At 36.4% G+C, this 25,402-nt stretch overlaps 1 protein-coding gene across 7 annotated transcripts in view; it reads right to left on the reverse strand.

Moving 5' to 3' along the window:
• Window positions 1–5,038: 5,038 nt before the first annotated feature.
• Window positions 5,039–25,402, reverse strand: part of LOC117399235 (cAMP-regulated phosphoprotein 21-like) — a 124,086-nt gene continuing 103,722 nt past the window's right edge. For all 7 annotated transcript variants that reach the window (XM_033998287.3, XM_033998286.3, XM_033998288.3 and 4 more), the window contains 3 exons: window positions 24,501–24,627; window positions 6,477–6,625; window positions 5,039–5,679 (listed from right to left, as the gene is read on the reverse strand). In XM_033998287.3, the coding sequence (XP_033854178.3) occupies window positions 5,422–5,679; window positions 6,477–6,625; window positions 24,501–24,627 (534 nt within the window). In that variant the 3' untranslated portion in view covers window positions 5,039–5,421. The remainder of the gene's footprint in view (window positions 5,680–6,476; window positions 6,626–24,500; window positions 24,628–25,402) is intronic.

The following is a 25,402-nucleotide window of genomic DNA, read 5'->3' on the forward strand; positions in this document are numbered from 1 at the left end:
TAGTATAACATTAGAACAATATTATTAGTGAATGTGTAAGGTCAGGCCGACCTGCTGAAAGTTCCAAACCTCCCTTATCAGGCAAAAGCATCTTTTTAAATTAGACTCAGAACCTCAAATATTCTGATCCAGTGAGAACAGAATGGCAAACGCTATGGAACACAGTTAATATGCCAGAAACAATTGAACTAAAATAGGCTTGTGGTTCTACTATAGTACTATAGTAAGTAAGTAAAGTTAAACTGTTATACAAATACAGTTATTATTGTTGAAAGAACATATTTCAGTTAAAAATGAGAGAAGTTCAGTACTAACTGACACAGTCAGAATATTGTAATAATTGTATTGTGTTTTAAAGAATATAAAACCAGCATAAATAATATTGCAGCAAATTATGAACAGGTTACAAGGATTTGAAGTAAGAAAACTGAACAAGTATCTAATGTTAGGAAAAAAGCTTGTATGTTTGCCTTTGTTATTAGAGTGTATAAACTCTTGGAAGCTAGTCAGATTTAAAAATAGGGTATTTTCCTATCTTTAAATTTATAAAGACTATCACGCGCGTATTGCAAGTTAACAAAAAGAAAAAGTAACCCTTTATAGACAGAATAACGTTTAAAACTAAAAAAGCTATGTTGCAACTATTAAATTTTATTGCAACTAAGCACAGAGGTTTTAAAAAGTATTTTGATCTAATAAGGAACAGAATGAAATAAACTCTCTGAAGAGAAATCACATGTTTGAATTAAATAGAAACATCATATTTGAACTAACAAGTGTTTTGCCCGGTTGGGGCTTTAGTGTAATAGAAATAGTAATAACAACAGAAGTCTTAATAATGCTGATATATTTCTCAATATTAACAAGCCTATAGTTTAATGGATTCACAGTCAAGTTTCTTATTTAGAAAAGAAGTAAGCTTGATCTGAGAGTAGTCTTTAAGCTAAACACAGGTATTCTAGAATAATTCAAACAGAAGTGTAAATGTTTTATTATAGCAGAAGAAGTGTTATGTTTGAATATAAGACAATAAAGTGTAATCTTTACTGAAGGAAAATAACTAATTTGGTGACCTCTTCTTTACCTGCTTGTAGCAGAGCGGTGCTGGGCATGAAAAGTGCTTTTTGGCAGTCGAAGCGAGACTCACAGGTCATTAGCAGTTTTGAAAACAAGGCCTTTCTATAATGAGCAAAATTATTACAGAACAGTGCATCTGTTAAACATGACTATGTTCTATGTTTTATACATGGAGATCTATGTCCAAGTTATTAAACAGAAATAAAGAAATAAATGCTTTGTAGCTGCAAAAGTGCCTTTCTATAAGAGATGCAATACTAGAAACCCACTGTACTATGATAATACTCTGGTAAGGTACTATGGGTGTTGACCAAAATGTACTTTACTTCTTGTCAATTTGTGTCCACTAGGAAATGTAATGATTAGTAACTGTTGACCCTGGAATAAGGGGGAGACCAATGTCCATTCTATATCCATGGAATCCTGTTTAGTAATTCCCATCCAACCCCCTCTATGGATTCTCCACTAATCCCCTTTCTTTTTTGTTTGATTAGAGGGTTAAAGGACCAGTAATAGTAGTGTCTAGTGCAGTACCATATTTTACTGTAGTACTGTACCATGGTAAAAGTGCTATGGTAGTAATATGGTTTGTTACCATGGTGCTGTCAAAATACCCTGGTGTGGTATGGTACTATGGTAGCAGTGCCGTACCATGATAAAAGTATGGTAAGTACTATGGTTCTGTCAACAAGCACTATAGTACACTACATCAAAAATACTATGGTAGCACAGTACCATGGTAAAATACCATGGTAAAATCTATTATAGGAAAGCTCTGGATATTTTTTCAACAGTAAGTATTATTGCTTCCTCTGTCATTTTGGATACTGCTTCACCCTGCTGGACCACGTGCATTGAAGCTGTTCTCTGATTGGTCAATGCCTAGATGATGAGCGGGAATTAAACAAATAACTTTTTTTCTTGCCAGAGCTGCTTATAGTTTATCTGGACAGTGCCAGATATATGAATGGAGCAATATTACTGAACTGTCCGCGTCTTGGTTTGTTGTTGTTGAAATATGCTGTGTATGCGCTCCAGTCGAGCCGACAGGCTGTGATTGGTTGAATTGAAAGTTGCAGGTACAGCATTGGTTGCTTTAGTTGATGCAACGTATTGATTAGCTGGTTTCGGTGGCTAATAAAATCAATAAGGACCAATTGTGTCTTTGTTTAGTATTTACTGTCCAATAGATGTGAACTACACTTAATAATACAGCAAGTCAAAAAGAAAAAGCCAGTACTTTGGGGGATTGATTTTAAATTTGATTCACAGGTGATGTGATGAAGTTCCAATGGGCATCAGTTGTGTATTAATGCCAGCTATAGCTGGAAGCTGATTGGCTGATGATACTGAATCGTTTTCTAATTACTGTTATACTTTTTTTTCTGAATATAACTTTTGTGGATTGCAGTTATTTTATTGTTCATGCAAAACATTTTATAATATCTATGCATAATAAAGAACTCTAAAATATGAGTTATTGCAAACTTTTTAGGGTTTCACAACATATGTCAGAAACATGCCTGTAAAGGTGTGTGCATTTGTGCAATTGGCCTTTTTTTGTCACATAGCTAGTTTTGACATTATTCTCTTTCATTGTTCTCTTTGACTGTTCTGATTAGTACTTATCATAATCTGACTCATAATAAAAATACCTTGTCAAGTTGATACTTACAGAAATAACCTTGTTAATACAAATGTTGTTGTTTTTTTCTACAGCTGCTATCAGTACGCATTGCATCAGAATAGCACAGTTTGGACTATATATTTATATACAGACGTGCTCAAATTTGTTGGTACCCCTCCACAAAAAACGAAGAATGCACAATTTTCTCTGAAATAACTTGAAACTGACAAAAGTAATTGGCATCCACCATTGTTTATTCCATATTTAATAGAAATCAGACTTTGCTTTTGATTTTTTATTCAACATAATATTGTAAATAAGAAAACAAATGAAAATGACATGGACAAAAATGATGGGACCGCTAACCTAATATTTTGTTGCACAACCTTTAGAGGCAATCACTGCAATCAAACGTTTTCTGTAGCTCTCAATGAGACTTCTGCACCTGTTAACAGGTAGTTTGGCCCACTCTTCCTGAGCAAACTGCTCCAGCTGTCTCAGGTTTGATGGGTGCCTTCTCCAGACTGCAAGTTTCAGCTCTTTCCATAGATGTTCGATAGGATTCAGATCAGGACTCATAGAAGGCCACTTCAGAATAGACCAATGTTTTGTTCTTATCCATTCATGGATAAGAACAAAACATTATTCTGTTGGAGGACCCATGACCTGCGACTGAGACAGAGCTTTCTGACAATGGGCAGTACGTTTCGCTCCAGAATGCCTTGATAGTCTTGAGATTTCATTGTGCCCTGCACAGATTCAAGGCACCCTGTGCCAAGCACAGCAAAGCAGCCCCAAAACATAACCGAGCCTCCTCCATGTTTCACTGTAGGTATGGTGTTCTTTTCTTTGAAAGCTTCATTTTTTCATCTGTGAACATAGAGCTGATGTGACTTGCCAAAAAGCTCCAGTTTTGACTCATCTGTGCAAAGGACATTCTCCCAGAAGGATTGTGGCTTGTCAATATACATTTTAGCAAATTCCAGTCTGGCTTTTTTTATGTTTTTCTTTCAAAAGTGGAGTCCTCCTGGGTCTTCTTCCATGGAGCCCACTTTCGCTCAAAAAGCAACGGATGGTGCGATTAGAAACTGACGTACCTTCACCTTGGAGTTCAGCTTGTATCTCTTTGGCAGTTATCCTTGGTTCTTTTTCTACCATTCGCACTATCCTTCTGTTCAATGTGTGGTCGATTTTCCTCTTGCGGCCGCGCCCAGGGAGGTTGGCTACAGTTCCATGGACCTTAAACTTCTTAATAATATCTGCAACTGTTGTCACAGGAACATCAAGCTGCTTGGAGATGGTCTTGAAGCCTTTACCATTATCATGCTTGTCTAATATTTTCTTTCTGATCTCCTCAGACAACTCTCTCCTTTGCTTTCTCTGGTCCATGTTCAGTGTGGTGCACACAATGATACCAAACAGCACAGTGACTACTTTTCTCCATTTAAATAGGCTGAATGACTGATTACAAGATTGGAGACATGTGTGATACTAATTAAAGAAACTAATTAGTTTGAAATATCACTATAATCCAATTATTTATTATCTTTTCTGAGGGGTACCAACAAATGGTCCAGGCCATTTTAGAATATCTTTGTAGAATAAGCAATAATTCATCTCTTTTCACGGCTTCTTTGCTTTATTCTATGACATACCAAAGGCGTGCAAGTATACATGATAAAATAGCTTTTAATTTCATCACTTTTCAGGAGGAATGAAGCATTATTTCAATGAGCTGTAAGGGTACCAACAAATTTGAGCATGTCTGTATATATATATATATATATATATATATATATATATATATATATATATATATATATATATATATATATATATATATATATATATATATATATATGTCAGTTTGAATTACTGTAAAACAGGATTTTTTTGTGGGAACTTAATTTTGCCAATGTCCTTCAAGGCCCATTTTTGCTGCAATAAATGTTTGCTCTTCTTTTTCTTTTAATGTACAGCACATGTATGAATAATATATTTCACGGCACATAAATTTTGCAGATTTTTAATAAACGCGAAATTACCAAACATTTATTGCTCGTGAAATGTTCATGTTTTACAGTACTGTATTTCTTTTCACACATTTTTAGGGACATGTCCACTTTACCCCCTTACCAGCTATACAAATTACTAAAGAGAAAGACGACACAGGGGATTAGAAATGTGACCTTTCTCCATGAGGCCAAGTAGTTTATTGTCGTTGAACACTACAATACATCATATATCAATAAAAAAAAAAACCTCTATAGTGTATATAAATTATTCCTTCCATACATCAATTCTTAAATCCATTACAGCTTTGGTACAATGTGATATTTTTATTATATATATATATATATTTTAAATACTTTTAGCTCCACAAACTCAACACAAAGTACAAAACTAATCCGATTCAGGTTTATTACAATCTACACAGTGGTGATCAGTGATAAGGAAGAAGTCTTAACTCAGTGAATGCTTGTCACCTAGCTAAACTACAAAGGCATTCTTAGCAGACATGACTAAAATATGCACCATTTACCAAACATTATTTTATTTATTTATTCATTTATTTATACAGAATACCAACACTTTTAAGTTTAACACCTTAGTTTTTCAACTGAATATTTTTTTATTCAGTTGTTTTAAAAGGCCATGATTTATATATCCAACAATGCATTGAAAATATATTTTCTTCCAGTTCTATTTTGCCAGTGTCAGTATTTTACCTGCCAACCTGTGTTGTTAATACTTGTACAGGTTGTCCTGCAGTTAGCAGAGACCACGGGCACGTTGTTGGAGGGACAGTGAGGGGCGACCAGCCTTAGGTTGCTAGGTGGGGAAGGAGGCACAACATTGCAATATACAGGAATTCCATTGGCTGGATGTGTCCCTTGACCTGATTGACTGGGCAACATGATTGTTTGTTGGTATGATTGTTGTGGCATTCCTTGAGAACCCTGGGTCATTGGCACCTTTAAGAAAACAAATATAATGTAAAGCACATTCTGTAACTACAAATCTGTCTTTTAAGCAGAACCAGATTACATTTTCATAAATGATATATATTCTGAGTGTGTCTTATTGCTATTTCTTAAATACTATATATATATAGTATTTTTTTTTTTTCACAATGATAGCAAACGTCATATTAAGGTAAGATATTGTTAATGATTTCTAAAATATGGTACGAGATCAAAACAATTATTACATCTGTATCAATACTCAGTATGTCCAACAACCAAGCTTGTAAAATAACAAGATCAAATTATTATTATTATTATTATTATTATTATTATTATTATTATTATTATTATTATTATTATTATTGATTTCTTAGCAGACGTCCTTATCCAGGGAAACTTACAATTGTTACAAAATATCACATTACAGAATATCACATTACAGATAAGAGCAGTTATAAAGTACAGTAAAATCAGTAGAAAATAAGATCAAATTCAAATAAGAGCAACATAAAGAATACAGTAAATAATTACTTTAAAGAGCGAGTTCAACTAAGAGCAGTAAACTTATTGTAAAAATATTTGCTTATTCGAGTAAAGTCCATTAAGAGCATGTAGTAAGTACGATAAGTGGATGAGAACGTCAAAATTATGTCAACAGAATGAAAAGCTACGTTCACTTCAGCCACGTAAACCAAGCTGATACTTACTTTTAACAAAACAGCATTCTCACGAAAATGTGTTAAGCTGTATTGGTTTATACTGACCCGTTTAGATTGACTGCAGAGCAATAGGCTTAGAGAACCCACCTGATAAGACGACATGGCTGGGTATTGGACCAGCATGCCTTGCACTTGATTCCCTTGTTGACTGGACATCAAGCTCTGATTCTGTGGAGGTTGCTGCATTCCCATAAGGCCCTGGAATCCTTGCTGATTGGGTAGAACAGTCTGGTAGCCTATGAAAGCATCATAAATATTGGTTTGCAATGCCATAAAATATTGTACTTCCATAGTGCTTTAAACAAAACTTGTGAAACATAAAAAAAAAGTGTTTTGAGCCATCCAAAGATGAAGAGGAAGTGAACCAACGAAAAGCCCTTGCACTAACTGCTTGGAGTTATGAGAGTACAAGCAGCCACTGCAATGTGTCCATATGGTGCAGATGCTACAATATTTGGGCAGGTAGGCTGGAACATTGTGATCTAGATTTGCTATTCAGCATTGTGACATTTTATTACATTTTCTGTTAACATATATGACATTTAATGAATAAGAATTTACCCGCCCAATAACGTAATTAGCATGACTAGTTTAAACCTGGCCTGCAATGGCCTACCGCTGGTCTAGACCATGCAGATATCAGTAAGTTATTAACAAGACCATAAATGAATTATGATTTTAAATGTAACCTTGAGAACATAAAAACAGGTGAAATAGAAAAAAAAACAAAGTTTGGCACATGTACGAGAACAGGATAGTTAATAATATAAATATTGTTAAGAACATGCTCCCATTATTTGATTCATTCAGTCATATAATTGTGAGACAATGGTAATTACAGTGTAATTTTTTGAAGTGTATAGCAAATATAAAAGCTTGTCAGTTCATTTATCCCTCTTTAACTGACACCAATAACAATTAAAAGAGAATAAGTTATGATTCCCTGCCTTAATATTTTTCCATTTTAAAGTGATTTTATTAAATGGGTCAATATAAGGTATTGCCAGTGATTTGTACAAATTAAAAAAAAAAAGAAAGATAAATGTGAACTATCCTGAGTGCTTATTCCTCATTGTTGTAGCTATGAAGTGATTTACTAAGATCTTTCATTTAATCTAAATGAGCCAATCCTCTAAATGCTATAGACAATAAGAATTATGTGCAAACGAAAAGGTAAATTGCATATCAAATACTGAAGAAGTTTGCAAATTAGGCAGACTTTTCGCAGAAAGAACGAGCCAACCCCTTAATGCAGGGGTCTCCAATCCTGGTCATGGAGGGCCGGTGTCCTTCCTGGTTTTTGCTCCAACTGTACCCTAAGTTACTTAATTGGACCAATTAAGTGCTTATTAGAAGTACTGCAAAGGCTCTTGAGGGCCAGAATTTGAAGCCTCAGACCTACATAATGGTGGATCAGATTATCATGGCCCTGTAACACTACTATATTAGTGTTTGCTCTCATAGGCAAATTAATTGACATCATTAACCTCACTAAAAACAATAAAATGCAATGGAATGTCAGCGACACAGCGGGCAGCATTAGATCAGCCACTGTATACAGGGATCATAACAACTTCTTCCTATTCATTGCAAGGGACTATGTGATGTCATAGCCATGGCGATATCTCAGGACATCGCCATGGTTCTCATCACATCTTTTTTTTGTCAGTTGTTTTTAATTTCAAATTTCAATATGGCCCTCCATGTGTTCCAGGGCCTCAATGTGTATAATTTATGCTCCACTCATTTTTTTTTTTTTTTTTTAAATAAGGCAAACTTGAAAAAAATGATATACAGTATACATCTGAAGGAATAAGTGTGAAGATAAATAAATGCTTCAGAAAAGTCTCGGTGGTATGGCTCTACTTCCACATTTCACGGCTTGGCTGCATAACACAGTACAGATTCAATATTTACAACCATCTCTTCAGCTTGTTATTCAGCTTTCTTATATTCAGTTTTTGGATGATAATTTCATTATTCATGTCATCAAAACAAAGCCATTTAATATAGATGCATTTGAATTTAATTTCAACATGTAGCACTTCATAACCAGTGGTAATATCACATACGAAGAGAAAAGTGATTACCTATAGAACCCACATGAAGTAGAAGTCGATTTTAATAGTTTCAAAAGTAAACACCATGTGGAGAACAAGCTAAATGTGCCATTATGGAGAATATAACTATTTAAACACCAAGTTGAATAGGTGCAATCCTGGCTACCCCTGGTGGCTCTATATACCCAATTGACAGTGTTAACAGAAGTGTGTCTATTTATTTATTTATTTCTTTTACCAATTCCTGTACTGTGTACCTCTTCATTGATAGACATCATGGTATGAAGTAATCCAGTGACTTTTGTTCCTTTTTAAACTTTGGTACATGCAATAATAGCGATTATCAAAGCCATTTGTATATTCATTCACATATAGTTGAAATGTATACAGTATAGTTATATACTGTACAGTACATTACTCTCTAACAGTCATTACATAATATCTTTAAATCGCAATAAAATACCAACATCTGGTAAAGCGATACACACTTAATGTAAAGTAGTGGTTTTCAACATCATTCATTGCTGGTCTACATCAAACCTTTATAGGCTCTCCCTCTTCCCCCACATCCCAATTAGTATTTCATACTGGAATATATACATATTTCATGGCATTCTGAGTAAATGTATGAGACAGAAATCGATAGAAATTAATCAAGTCGTTCTTAATACTATTCTGGACCATGTGTGGTGTTTCATCAAAGTTCCTTACAAAGTATTGTCTCACACATCCATAAATCTGCTCTCCCCCCATTTGACATCTTAGAATTGCATCCAAATTATAATTCAGAAACATAGTTCAGCAGTCAATACAATCAGTTACTGCAGATGTACAGTTAAAAGCCCACAGACCACTCACTGCTCACTGTTCACTGTCATACACTAGTCTTTGCTTTTTATAACATGAATGATACTGTGGTCTACAAAGATTATTGTAACAAGGGATTTCTCCTTTAACAATTAAAAGTAAACATTTCCCGATCAATGGTACCAACTAAAATTGTTTAAAATCATAAACAAAGACTTCAAATAAATGTATTACTTTTCTTTCAAGAAAATGACCAGTTGATGAATTAAGTAGAAGCTGCAGTGTTTGTTAAGCATGCTGTGACAACATCTACCAATGGAAAAAGCTAGCACTCTTTCCCCTAGCACATGCCAAGCTCCCAATGCAAGAGTATAGAGCAATTCATCTTTTCATGCGTACTGCAAAGGGGGCAATTTTGGGATAAAGAATAAGCTAATTATTCCTCCTCGGAGCTCACACTGCATTTAGATGAAAGGCATCTCAATTAATCTTGCAGACAAAGTATCTTTGTGAAGCCCAATGTATGCTTTGCAGCAAAACCTAGACAACAATAACCACCAATTAACATTCGCGTGCTCCCTTGAATTGTGTCTGAATCACATGTTTTTAACCTTCATGCTCCTGGACGGCCATAAAATAATAGGTGATACCAGAAAACAATATCCGTACAATGCGAAAGACTTCATTGTTGCTCACTTAATATGATTTATCATGTAATTAAAGCAGCAAAGCTGCACTTGAAAAGACACAGCACATTTTCCTCTCTATATAAATGATTGCCCCTGCTTTTCCAAGTCAGCACACAATAATTTATAGATCCCACTATAACACAGAAATGGGGGCAAAAGTTTCACCATCACGCTTTACTTTAATATAGAACTTTGATGTCACACCTGGCGCCCCTCCCCATAAGCAAGGCATACCCTTGAAACATGTATACCCTTCTAAGTAGGTTACTACAGTATGGCCTACATTTTCAGTTTGTATTGGGCTAAAAAGTGAATATGGAAGCAGATCCCAGGATAGGTTTGCTGGAACGCATTTCTCGAGTGTTTCTTGAGCAGCAACCCTTTGGTTTTGTTTCAGTAACTCAGACCCTCGGATGACTTTGCAGGACTGATGGTTGGTGGGGTGGCACCAGGAATGTAGGGTATGAATTTAAACAAGGATTCGAGGTGTGAGGGTGGGATTATCACCTTTGCTGATGGCTTCTAAATCTTTTGCGGCTGTGCAATGTGGTAGAAATACAAAAGGTGAAGGCTACAAACCAGGATTTCTATTGCCTATGGTTTTTAAAACTCTCTCTAACTCTGACACTATTGGTTAAAGGTAGCACATTATTTTTAAACATATTTGAAACAGCAGTTCCCGCTCGCTGGCTCTCTGCCCACTCCAAGTTACATTCAGAAAGTTCAGAACATCTGTAACTGAACACAGCTTATAAAAGAAATTCCACACTTCAATTTCATACCAATAAACTGCTCGGAACAGCAGAACAGCAGATGTATGACACAAAAGCACATCAGCCATTGCACCTTAAAATACCCAAACCTATCCAGAAAAGGCCATGCAATTTGAAAACTCCAATGCTAACTGCAACACCTATTGGATCAGCCATTCCCAAATGTAATTGTACTTGGGTCTACAATGCTGCCAGTAACCCAGTCGCCTGGAATTCTCGGAAGTTCTCCCAAGAACTTACGCAACTGAATTAGCTGCAAGAAGCATATATACACCTGTTACTAGAAACCTGAGGCCTCCAAGCCTGGACATAAAAGGGTTATAGAGAGGGTGAAACAAACTTGCAACATCCAGAAACCTCTAACTTACAGACAGTATTTATGTTACTGTGTGCAGTGTCCATCTCCTTAGATGGGTGCCAGCAAACATCACAGGATAGTGAGAGCATTCAAAATCTACAGCTGGTATCTTGTTACAGAATGAAACTCTAGAACAATGTCTGATGCCAGTTCCCAGGTTATGCAATGATCACAGCTGTTGTACCACTATTAAATGATGTATGAAATTAAATTAAGTTTTGCCTAACTATTTAGCATGTTGATGATGGATTTACACATCTTTATATACGCTTGTGTGAACTGAAAGCACTTTCAAATATATTTAACTAGGTTTGCTGTTATTATTGTACTATCCCCATTTCTTGTATTACTAAAATCAATGGATCGATGTAAAAAGCATACATTGGTCAAAAGCCAGAAAAAGACTATTTTCTACATTAAATTAATTAAATTAGTTTTGAATATAAAACTCCCACAACTAATTAGGTATACAACGGGTTCTGCACTTAACGAAAAGTTAAAAAGAAAATCTATGACAGAAATCTTCTGCATACATGCTGCTAATTAGGTGCATCGTAAGAAACAATTAAAAGGGAATGGGATAATAGGATTAAATAAATTTTATGACACAGATATTTTATATTTTACAATATTATAAATTTATGAAGGCTTCTAGCATAAGAACTTTACATATAACACAGATGCAACAGTGATATTGTTAAATAGATGTTTAAAAATGTAATCTACAAGCCACAAGACCACCTTTCCCTTTGAGTTTAGGTTTCCACCCCCTCACCCCCTAAATTTAGGTGGCTTCAGGCGAGCATGTGCTAAAGCTGTTGATGTCTTCACCCATTAGTATGCAAATGAAACTTAAAACTACACTTAATCATATTTGCTTGTTTTCATTTTTGTTCCTTCTGTTACTTTTCAAGAAGTTTTGAGGCATTAAACTAGAAAGATGGCACAGCTAGCGGTTGCTATTGAAATAACGATCTGAGGTCTTATTCACATGTACTGATACTGAATTGAATAAGCAGTAACACATTTCTGAACGTCCAAATCGATTTTCCAACCTAAATATGAATCACCCCTCCCCCTGAAGTTACACAAAGCCCCTCCTCATCAGTTTAAAAGCTGCTGCTGTAAGCAATACAGTTAGTTAAATCAGTTGACATACCATACAGAACACCAGTAAATAATTTCATCGCTCAAGCACAGTAAATAGAACAGAAATGAATATATATAAAACTCAACCTTAGTGACAGCTGTGTCTAGTGACTTGTCAAAACAAGTTAATCAAAATGTTATGAAGACCATCTCTTATGAATTGATTTTCCCTGTCCCGATGTTTTCTGAGACACAAGGAAGGTTGTTGACTTATGATTACAATACATTTTGCGCCCGATGGTGTTACATTACTGTACATGACTTCTCAAGAGGGTATTGTACACCGGTACTTAATCAAGTCTGAGTATTGAGCCCTTGTCATTTCATAGTGTCTGCCAATGTACCAATGGCAAAAAAGTGTGTTTGTCTCATAGCAAATCACACAAATACAATCAAGAAATGATTATTCTCATAGATAATACTTTTCGGTGTTTTTGGGGAACTATGTTTTATAACAGTCTTGTATGTTTTCAAATTAATCCAACAGGTAGTTCATAGAAATAAACAACTAGCCAAACAAGGATATACAACTAGTATGGGGGCTGCAAGCTTGCACACATGATAAAGATTGCAGCAATCTGTTATCAACAAAGAAAGGTCTGAGGCACATTTCAAGACTTCTGCCTTTTTCTGGTATAACCCTTTTAAATCTAAACTAATTTGTTAGCCATCAGAAGTGTAAGAGCCTTGTTTCTGAAACTGAATATGCAACCCAAGGAAACGCTAAGAAAGCCATTACAATTTAATTAAATCTGCTTGAATCAGACTACGCAGTGATCTGATTCAAGCATTCAAAATTCTAAAAGGTATTGACAATGTCGACCCAGGGGACTTTTTCGACCTGAAAAAAGAAACAAAGACCAACGAGCAAGATGGGCCGAATGACTTCCTCTTGTTTGTAAACTTTCTTATGTTCTTATGTTCTTATGTACAGATGCTACTATTTTGGATATCTTGTGAGAAATCTCTAGTTTTTCATCATTATACCATTTTTTTATTATTTAAAAAGAAACAAATATTTTAATAGATCCATAAAGTGGCATTGTGGCACACTTCAGAGCATTTACTAGTCTTTAATGACCTCTTAATTACTATTTTCAAAGGCAAAAAATTCTACGTTAATGTACCAAAATAAGAAACAAACAACTTCAGAGTGCTTAAGAGACCCTGAAATACAGTACATAACTCTACTGTTTGGTTCTAGTTGTTCCTCCTTTTAAGAAAATAGATGTTAAAGCTTTGAAAATATGCCCCATGGTATTCTACTTACAATAGCAAAAGGTTCCCTCGCACAGACATTTTACATGTCATTTTGTAATGGCTGCTCAGGGATTGTTCACAACTCACTTGTACCCAAAGCAGCCTGTATACAAGTTAGGTACTGTATACATGGATGTTATGACGTCACCACTACATCCCTGAGAAGCCACAGGAAAACACCAGTAAACACAGAAAAAGGTTTCCACAGTTACTCCAGTGTGAGTGTGTGTGTGAACCAACCACTGCTCTTACTGGAAAATCTCTGCTGATTTAATTTCAACATCCCATAGCCTCCCTGAGTGAGGATAAGGATAAATTGGTTGGGACTGGTTGTTTGTCTAATGGCTAATGGCAGACCGCTTGGAAGCTTTCGACCCTCGTAAGCCACTGTATTCTGCTTTGTATACAAGGTTTTACTTTAATTACTTATTTGCTGTACTTGGAGGGGGGCATGAGAGATCCTTACCAGAGGAATTGTCTAGTTTCTAAAATATCTCTTATTCATTTCAGCTGCATGTTTTTTTCACTTAAAAATGCCTTCCTATTGATATTCAATGTATTTAAATTGAAAATAATATTTTTTATTGCAAATGAATGATCACAAGGAGCAAAGAGCTATTCATAGTCTTTTGGATACTTATATTTAATTAAAAGAAATCAGTAATAACCCCATGAATAAAACACAGAGACAACTGCCAATGTTTAAATCGCAGAATTAAAAAGTTGGGTTTCTACAGCTGCCATCATCATGATTTACATTCCAATAGCATCTTTCAGATTATAAATCAATTCGGATTACAGGGATTTAGATTAGTGGGAGTCCTATACTTTTAATGCAGTTTGTGTAATATTTATAAACAATGCTCGATGGCTTACATTTATGCATTACTCTTTTGGCTTCTCCTACTGCCTTTACGCTGATGATGACCAGATCTTCCTCTCCTTTCCCTCTATTCTCCCACATCTCCTCCCACCTCAGAATGCCTCTTGGCTATCTCAACTTGGAAGCATTCTCACCACCTCAAACTCAACCTCTCTAAATCTGACCTCTCTGCATCCTCTCCCTCCTCTGACCTCTCCATCTCAGTATCCCTTGACTATCACTCTCTCTCTCCATCTCCTTCTGCTAAAAACCTAGGTGTTACTCTTGACTCCTCCCTCTCCCCCCTTCCCTGACACACACTTGCCACTTCTTTCTCAGCAACATCTACCGATTCCGTCTTTTTTTCACTATTCATTCCAGCCAACTCCTGGTCCAAGCTCTTGTACTCTCCAGACTAGACTATTGTAACTCTCTCCTTACTGGTCTCCCTGCTTCGTCTATTGGACCACTTCTCCTCATTCAACATGATGCTGCTCATCTTGTATTCTTCCAACCTTGCTACTCTCATGCTACCCCTCTGCTTCACACCCTCCACTGGCTACCTATCTCTGCTTGCATTCAATTCAACACCCTACTGCTCTCTTCACCACATTGCCCCCTCCTGCCTACACTTCCTCTCACCCTCTACGCTCCTCCTCTATGGGCTGACCGGTCATGCTTTCTCTCCACTCTCCATCCTGCCATGCCCACTCCTTCTCTTTCCTAACCCTTCTGTGATGGAACCAGCTACTGGAGAACTTCAGGACTGCTCTGTCTCTTGCTGCCTCCTCAAAACCCACCTGTTTAGACTGCACTTGTAGATCTCTTGATCTACCCCTCCTACTATGCTCTGGACGTGACTGACCTACGCGCCACATTACTGGATCCTCAGCTAATGCACTATCCTTGAGCTATTGCACTACTAATATGTCATTGAGGATATAACTTGTTGTAATCTTAACTTTTTGCATCCTATGCGTATTGTATTTCAGTAGTATTATTGTAGTATTAACTATACTGTATTTAAATATGAATCCTGCATTGTAACCCTGTACTGTCCTGTAACACCTGTAAATGCCTTGAATGAAGGTGTCTGCCAAATAAAGAAAAATAAATAAATAAATAAATAATAATACTGACATTAAATTACATTTACAAAATGTATTATTTTTGTAAATAACTGTATGTTTTTACTGTAACATGCATATGTTTAAAATGCAGTTATTTTCAATTAAAGAAAGATATTGCACCTTTTAGTACTACATCTCACAGCACTATTGCAGCTACATCGTTCATCAATAGTTAACAAGCTCCAAAGGCAGAAGGCTGCAATAAATTCAAAATAGCATCCCCTGTTTTGAGAACAGACTTATTTACTGCCCTGTCTAGTCGTAATGACAGCTCGCGGTGCACCCTTCTCAGCGATGATAGATTGATTACGCACTACCTCTGTCTGCCGTACGACTTAATAGTGCTACATAAGCTGCTGGGGCCAAACCTCTGAAACCACAAAAGCAGGGATTTCAGAAACAATTTCAGACTATGTAATTATTATTATTATTATTATTATTATTATTATTATTATTATTATTATTGTTATTATTATTATTGTTAATTTATTATATTAATAAGGGTTGAAACCTGTCTGTTTATATGAAATTATAATTATTTCCATGGGAATGAATTGAAAATAATTAAGCAACATTCCCCAACACAGACGACCTTTTTTTTTTGGCAATCACTCGAATCCCTTGATGAAATGATAGCCTTACTGGGTACAGCTGGGTGTAAGAAATGCTATGATTATCTCACTTTACATCCTATGCAAGAAAAATAAACAGCACGACTTTCTATTCAATAAGAATTCCTGTATGACAAGTGTTAAAAAAAAAAAAAAACTTATAGGGATAGTAAAGAGAGATAAAGTTTATTACATTCTTTTCTCTCGGGTTCTTTAAAATTCATTAGACTAAACACACTTTTTTTTGTACATTTTTCCTTTTAGCACAAAATGTACAAATTCAGTGTATGTCTACTGGGTATTATTTCTATATAAAGATGTGCTAATTAGTCTGAATTAACTTGAGTTTAATCAGGTTAAACTTGAAGCATATGATATTAAAACCATACAACATCTACTTTGAAAAATAGGTTACTTCATCAAATTAACTTTTTTTTCTTTTTATAGGTATAGGTCTGCCACTAAATGTATGTGAATGCCATGATGTAAGTGAGGAGGCAATGGGCAATATGTACATTTGTTGGCAAACCTTTAGCTCTCTGGATACTTTGCTGGTTCATAAAGCAGAAGTCCGTTCTGATAAGTTGCAGTGAGCAAAAGCTTACTAAACCCGGAATAAACCCAGCCTACAACCACTATCTTTGCTTAAAACGGATGTTAAGCAATACCAGTTTTCATTGCAAGATAATGATAACTGGTACACTAATATAATGGCCTAGGGCAGTCAAACCTATACAAACATAAAGATACTGCATTGTAGAGGAGAATTATACAATTGCTTTAAGTGACAACTGTGATTTATTGTGGCAATTCAAAGGCACTTGAAACAGACTCAGTATTAGGTTTGCCTGTACAGCCAGAAGGCAAACACATGCAAGGCATTTGATAGAAGACATGACTAATACAAAGAAAACTGAGATCATTTTAATTTTAGTTGCAAGCAATAATATGGATTTTTTTTTTTTAATGATGAATGTTAGACAACTGCCATTTACATTGGGCAAAAAACAGATCAATATAATATTATTTGGGTTTATTTTATTCTCCCAGCTGATATCGTACCTCTGAATATCTGTAAGTCTTTATCTAACAATAACATGTGTTAAGTTTTCTCTCATCTGTCACTGTCTCCCTCCTCTCAACATTAAACTGCATTTAGCAAAGCTGTGACATCAGTGCATTCTAGTCAATGGGACAGGATAATAAATCAACAAAATCACAACAATGCAGCCATATCACAATCAAAAATAATGTAGGTGGCAGAGGACACTATTTTCTTAATCATTAACAAAATCAACAACACCTTAGTAAATATCACAGAAATCAAATAGTCCTGTATAATTTAATATTATTGTGTATTTTCTTCAGTAGTTGGACAATTGTTAACCATTTCCATGTAGACCAAAGAGACACAGAGACTTTTCTCACAACTGATAAGAACCACAAATGACCTAAATAAACAATCTTAGTAGGCTGCTTCAGACAATTCTACTCGCACGTTCCCAAATTTTCAAGGGGAATCTTGACAAAACTGGAGAAAAACTGCCGACACCATTGAACGTGTTCATATTTTACCCTGCAGCTGCAGTGTTGTGATTATCTGTTTGATGGATTGCATAGTGTGGGTGTGAATTATGGAAGCTCTTTGCTAAGCAAAGAGTTCTATTTTAGATTTGATATTCTGTTAGAGTGACAATAGAATGTATCTGTACACCAGTGGCGGGCACCAAAAAAAAAAACGTTTTGATAACTCAGTCTGACACAAAGATCACAGACATAAATCAAACAGGAGGATGTGCATTCTTTTTTTTGTATATTGTATTGTTCTGTACTAGGAAGCCCCCAGCTGCTTTGTTTTCTAATAAGCTTCATATGGTATACTGCATTCTCAAAGGTAAGATATCCCCATCTTGGGAAATAATTTACAGCCATATTATTAGATTCCCTTTAAAGCCCTGAAGTGAAAATAATTAAGATGCACATTTTTTTTTTTTTTTTTTTTTGCGTCATGTTCTTGTTTTGCTTTTAACCATGGTTTATCCTTCATGGCCCATGCTACAAAATCACAACATTTCTAATCAGATCAGCACTTGGTTGCAGAAGGGTATCATACTTGAGTTTACCTGCATAACAGAAGGTACGTACTGTAATATTTGGCTGGGTTGTATTGGTGTTGTTGCTGAGTAATAAACAAATGGCGATCAGTGTTCTGATTGGCTTTAATGACATTAAGTATTGTATAAGACACCATGCACAATTTTTGATTTCAGTGCTTTATGAAATGGAAGTACCATAAAACATTTCATCTGTACGAAAACTATGGAAACAACTTCAGGAAAGAGCAAGTTAAAAACAAAACTATTTAGATTTACTGAAATATCCAAGAATGAAAAGCAAAAGGTCATTCAAGAAAGGAAAATGTACTTTTCTATAAAGGAATATACAATAAAAGCGATGATCTTGTGTAGTGAACTCATGTTGTGAATAAATGACAAGGCTTATTAGAATTCTGAATGTTTATCGTCTAGTAAAATTAACTATGACTTAATTGAAATATTAATTATTTCAGTTTAATTTGATAACTTACAGTCACAAGGTAAAAAAATAAATAACAGAATGTCATTATTGTTCCCATAATCCTTTACACTATGTGCTTTTCTTCTTTCTTTCTTTTTTTTTTGGCAAGAAAACACACAGCAGTAAAGGAGAGTCCACAGTAAATCAGAATCCCTGTGCAAGACTCTGTTGTGAAGCTGTTAGAATTAGGCTCGGGAGGTTTCACAGGCAGTCAAATATTGTCCTAATGTGCAGCTACTAGACACAACCAAAGTTGAAGTTTTCTAGCAATAAAGTCTGCCACGATCTTAATAATCAGAATTTAAGACAGGGTTTGTTTTACTGAAAATATTGTTGCAATAAGATTATTTACACCAGAGTATCTTTCCAACTCAAAATGGATCAAATTGCAAAGAAAGGCGTTTACTGTACTGTACTTCTGGTATGCCAGGTCTTGTGTTGTTGGACTATATTACACGAGAACTCTGAAATGTCACTGATTTAAAATGACCACTGACAAAATACAGCAACTACAACATCCACCTCAATTATATCTGAAACTAAAAAGACCTTCGAATAGAATGAATTGGTGCATACAACAGCTTCTCAAATGACGAAAAGGAAGCAGCAAGCAGCTGAAAAACACCCTGAATAGTTTTTTTATCACCTTCAGTGCCAAAATGATTTATCTCTGCTGGGTTCTAATCTAATTTTAGCCTAGCTCATCTTTTTCAGCCCCAGAGCCATTTAACTTTATAAAGTGCATTTCTCCCAATTATGTACAGATCTGAATCACTCAAACCCATTAACAATTCCTGCATTGACTTTTTTTTTCTTCAGATTCGTGCTGTCAGATTCATCAATGTGCTTTGTGTGTCAGAGAGACCTTTGCCTGCTAAAACAAATGTTGGCATTCCATCTAGCTGCCAGTCTCTGCAGACATGAGAGTGAAGAACCTGATAGCTTAGACCACCAATAGCCCCTAAGTAATTAACTGTACATTAGGTTTGTCAACTTGGCTCACTGCAGGATAAACTATATATATCGTCTACCTGGTTCAATAGAGTGATAAGGTAAAGTTGGGACAAAATAATAAGCTGTGAAAAATCCATGTACACCAAATGAAAAGTCCTAGTGCCACTTACAATATTCGCAAAAAAATGGAAGTGCTTTTCCTTTTATGTTGTGAGAAATTACATTAGCTCAGTGGTAGAAGCACTGTCCAGTGGATCTGTTTCTTGTTGGAAGCGATACAAAAGTTTGCTCTGTGATGTCTTATTGTGGCAAAATTTTCGATTACTTTATTATTTAAATTTAAGTTGCCCTGAATCTAAATCAATCCCATGTTCAAAGACCAAGAACAGGAAAAATAAGACCTTAAATGGAAGTCACAATTAAGGCCAAAGGAAAAAAAAAAAAAACTGTGTAAATAACAATGAAGTAGATTTTTTTTTTCTTTTTCAGGAACCTGCAGTAGATTTATATAGACCTAATAAAAGACTGATCAGCTACAAACAGTAAAATAAATTGTAATTTAAAAACAACTAACACGGTTATAAACAAGATTAAAAAAAAATTCTATAAAATATTATATAAATAATATCAAAATAATACAAATATACTGTACGGCATATTAAACAACAGATTACCCCATACAGTCAGTAGTGGTCGGTAAATTAACAAAAAAAAGAAAAACTGCCGAACACAGCAAGATATTACTGAGCTTAAGTTACAGTACTGCTGAAGATGAACAAATAAGACAAATAACATTAATTTAAAGTTAGACGAAGTTAGACAAAGATAATTAGACTTGTGAATTTTATTTTATTTTCTGTCTTTTTCCGTAAAGTAACACACCATGCAAGACTGAGAAGAGACGAAGTTGTGCTGCTCATATTTATAGCCTTTGCTGTCTTGACACATGCGCGCTGATCGCCTGATCACCGTGTTCTTAAAAATGTCTGCGCTCCATCCAGATTGTTTGTCCTATCCTACTCGCTCTGTGTTTTTGTGTGTACTCAGGGCTGGATTAACCCATCACTGGGCCCTAGGCAAGCATACACTTGCAGGCCCCCTACCCCTGAACAAACAGCCACACACACATATACATACAAACATACATATACAGATACACACACCTCTATATACATTCTAGCCTTCATAACTAGTGGTCCACCCTTTTACAACAGGTATAATTCTCAATTTGAAGTTATTATGAATGACTGAATGAATCTGACAGAAAATTAAACTGCCGGGGATGTGCTAAATACATTTCAGAATAAAACCAGAAAAAACTGAAGCCTACATTAAATCCTGTAGCACAGCTCGACAACGACTTTTAACCCCTTACTGTTGCTTATTCAACTATAATACATACATTGGCATGTGTGCCATGTTCACCAGCTGTTATGACTCAGTTTTGGGCTGAACAAAAGAGAAATGAATATTGTTTAGGATCTGCCCCTCTATAAATATCCACAGAGAAATGAGCAGTCCCATGTTATTTAACCCCTCAAATACGAAGCCAATCATTCTGTTTGGAGCAGATCAAAGTCTGAATAAGAAACGGCAAATAAGAAGCCAACTTCAGCCTCGTCTTGATGATTCCACGCCGACGAAGACCGCAGGATGTGAACGCTTGATGTTTCTGAACAGTATTTGCACGTAATACAATGAAAAAAAGTTGAACAAAGTTACTTTAATCAAGGGTTTCGTGTATTAAGCAACACAGGAGGCTGAACGTACTGTATCTCTAGAAAATCAGTGGTGTTAAATGTGCTATTTTATTTTGTCACACAATTATTTTTGTCTTGTTTACAATATGTGTTGCAAGCTGCAGCAGAACTCAATGGCAGTGCTTGAGAACACAACGGGGCTCGGGCCCGCCGCACCCCTTACGCTCACGACTGTGTACGTTCTGTCTACATTAATTATGGAGCGGCAATGCTTTGTTACCCACACCTCCTGAGTGGGCTCCAATAATGACAACTGTAGGGATACGCGCTTGAATCATGGGATTGCATGATTGAACCATGATATTGATTGTCCTATCCTTGCTTTCGCTGCGCTCGCCTGGCACTGCAGCTGCCAATTATTATTTTTTTTTTTTCACGCTCATGTCACCTCATTCTATCTTATGATATTCTCCATGCAATCTGCTGCTGCTCGACCAGGCAATTCATTCAGCAACATTCTTTGTCTCCTTCAGCAGCAGCCTCACACTCTTAAGTGAAGTCGCAAGCTACAAGCTCACTGTCACAAATCAAGCTCACTGTCGCAAGTCGAGCGGTTGCCGGTTTCTACCGCTAGAGGTCTCCCTTGTCCGAAGAGTGAAGAGATTTTGATGGTCAGTTATTTTAAATATATGTATTTTTATTTTCTATTTTGGTGTGGTATCTATTCTTTTTCCCCAGGATTTCATTTGTTCTTCCTTGTTAAAATCCCACCTCAGCTACTGACTCATTGTGTGACCCTGAGTAAGTCACTTAACCTCCTTGTGCTCCGTCTTTCGGGTGAGACATAGTTGTAAGTGACTCTGCAGCTGATGCATAGTTCACACACCCTAGTCTCTAAGTCACCTTGGATAAAGGTGTCTGCTAAATAAACAAATAATAAGATAACCTACCAATTCAACGATCTGATATTCAACTAAATTCATCAATTTTGCAATCTCATCACGTCCGCTTCACTACCTTCTGCAAGCAAAATCAGGTATCCCTTTCCCTCTTCAACCAGGAAGTCATTCTATCATTTGTCATTCATGCAAAGAGAAGCAGTTCTTCCCCCCTGGGGACTCTCAAATCGAACCCCCTCCCATTCCTTTGTATAGGCGCAGCAAATTAAAACAGCCAAAGTAAGCGTTAACCAGTACCTTTTCAGATATCAATCACTCACTGATATCTATTCAGCCAAACAGAATATTGCTAGTATGCCCAGAGTGGGGGCCATTTCTCTGCCAGGACCCAATCAAAAAGGTTTTTTTTTTTCCCTCTGCTGAGCGGGTGAAATTAGTCGTTAGTAATAATAATTAATAATAAAAAAAAAAAAATCCTCCAGTATTGATTGTCTCTTATTAACCTATGTTTCTTTACTAACCATTATTTGTATTCTTTGTAAAATATGTTTTGCATTGCTGGCACAGATGCGGGGAGCCAGGGTCCTCTTTTGGGGGCAAGTGACGTCACTTCCCAACCTTAGGCCAAGCCGAGCTGGCCTTGACCTCCGAGAGGAAGGTTCTCCGAGAGCCAGAGGGGACCCCCGGCCAAATCTTAACAATCTTTCTATCATTCCAGGTTGCCCCTGGGGGGCAGCATACATGCTCCCCAGCCTTGGAGGCTGATCGGTCCAGTCTCACCTCTGAGATGGCGGTTCTCCCTGAGTCAGGGGGCAACCCTGCAATTTTCTTAAATCTGTGTTTTCTATCACTTGTTCCCCTTGGGGCCAACATGCATGCTCCCCAGCCTTGGAGGCTGATCGGTCCGGTCTCACCTCTGAGAGGGCGGCTCTCCCTGAGACAGAGGGAAACCCTGTATTCTTTACTAACAACTTGCTTTTATCTATGCCAGTGTTCCACTCTGGCCCCTTTACATGTTCATTTCCTTCTGTCTTTCAGAATTCCTGTCACCCTGCATGGCTCTGTCTCGGAGGTCTGGCTGCGTCAATCTCCCGAAGCGTAGGCGTTCCTTGTTAGTCAGGGCGAATTCTAGTCTTCTCAAATGTATCCTCTATCCTTCTATTAATTTTCTTCTTGGGGGAAAGTAACGCTTGCTTCCCAGCCTTGGAGGCCAATCACTTCTGTTTCATCTCCGTCAGGGCGGCTCTCCACGAGCCAAGGAGAAACTTAAAGTCACAAGCACATAGTTCCTTTCAAGTCCCAGGGCTTATTTCTCGCAGCCCTTGCTCCTGTTCCGTGAACTGCTAATAATATGAAGTCAAGTCTTATCCATGAGGGTCCTTTGAGAAAATATTGCTATTGTACTGTCAGCAATCAAATATGACACTCAATATATCAGTTTACCATGGTTACAAAGAAACACAAACCTGGAGAGACAGATATACAATATTCTGTTTCTCTTCTTTTTTTTTTATTTTCAAGACACAGACTTTAAAATATTACATGGGAGGGGGTAAAGACAACAGACATCCATCGCCATATTCAAACACGCAAATGCTTATTTGGATTCAATAAACAAAGTCTAGCAGCACCAACACATGAAAAATTGGTTAACCTTTTGATTAATGGAAATTACCACACAGCAATTATTGACACAGTACAAAGCGAACTAATAAAAACACAAATTTACAGTACTCAAAATCATACTTTTTTTTTTTTTTTATCAACAACAACAACCATTAAGATACAGAAACCAATTTAAAAGAAAACATGTTTATGACGAATACCATTTCATACTGTTGAGCTTCTTTGGTCCTCCTGAAGAGCAGAAAACAGCAAGGAAAGAGACCGGTTCACTGTGAGACCTGATAATCAATCTCTTACAGTGCAACGGCCCCCTTTCATGCTGCTAAAGCCAGCGACGGGAACAGGAGAGCTCTGTATGCACACTATACTGTACCACACCATCCCACATTACATTCACATGTTAGTACAATAAATTAGTGGACTGCGGCTTGGAACCGTTAGTCAAGCTTGCATATTGGATTCTGATACTGAAAGTAGACACTGGAGTTTAGTTTATCTTGTTATGTAAACTGTCAGGTACTCATTTTAGCCAGCTCACACCTTGCATGTTATGTTATAAAAATAATACATATTTCAAACCATGTGAAGGTTACATAAAACTATTTTATGAACTTTGCTTTTGTTCCATTTGTTTAAAAAAAAAAAGTTTTTTTTACCTGTTTGCTGAGAAGCCTGTGGTATTTGCTGATTTCTCTGTGCATTATACTGAACAGGGGCGACAGGCCTGTACTGCTGACTTGCTGAGGTAGGGTACTGACCAGATGGATAATAATACACTGGCATCTGTGAATGGTAAAATGGAATTGCAAGTGGAAAATACACTGGAACACTGGAAAATATCAGAACAATTAAGAATTTACAGGCAAGCAGGTAGTTGCTGCTGCCACTGAAGGCAGGTGTCCACACTGTGAAAAAACATTGTCTTTGCCAATATATAAAAACGACTCCAAAAATATTTTTTTACATCTTTACCAGAATCTATCAACAAAGCCATATTGCACAAGCAGCACTCTTTTCCTTATAAGTCACGAATAACTGAGACAGGAGGATGCTTTTTAGCTGTTTTTTAGCATGTCTAGTTCAATTGTAAAAAATTCTGTACAGCAATTATAACAGCCTCAATTTTATGCGAGGCATCTTAAAAATGAACCTTTTTAATGATCTGTGGCAGATTCCAGAGGCACCATTAGTGCAATCTATCAAAATATATTAGGAAAGTAAAACTGGTAGAACTATAATAGGCTTTCTTTCCACAGTTCTGCAGCAGAAATAATGAGACATTTAAACTCAGTGAAGCCTTGTTTTTAAAAAGCTTTTGATCAGCACTGCACATTGTTTCAAATATAGAATACACTTTTATAATTGGCTGTTACCTGCAAATAAAAAAACATTTTTATTTTTTTGTGAAAGCGCAGATAACGAAAAGTAATGTCCAAATGAGCTGTGCTTCATATATGGTGACAGCAATCTCATTAAATATTCTGCTTATACACCCCCCTGAGACTAGAAAGGGAGTTAGCGAGGAACTAGAAGACACAGACTGTGTTCAGGAAGACAG

Source organism: Acipenser ruthenus, chromosome 4, assembly GCF_902713425.1.
Source record: "Acipenser ruthenus chromosome 4, fAciRut3.2 maternal haplotype, whole genome shotgun sequence".
In the NCBI taxonomy this organism is placed as follows: domain Eukaryota; kingdom Metazoa; phylum Chordata; class Actinopteri; order Acipenseriformes; family Acipenseridae; genus Acipenser; species Acipenser ruthenus.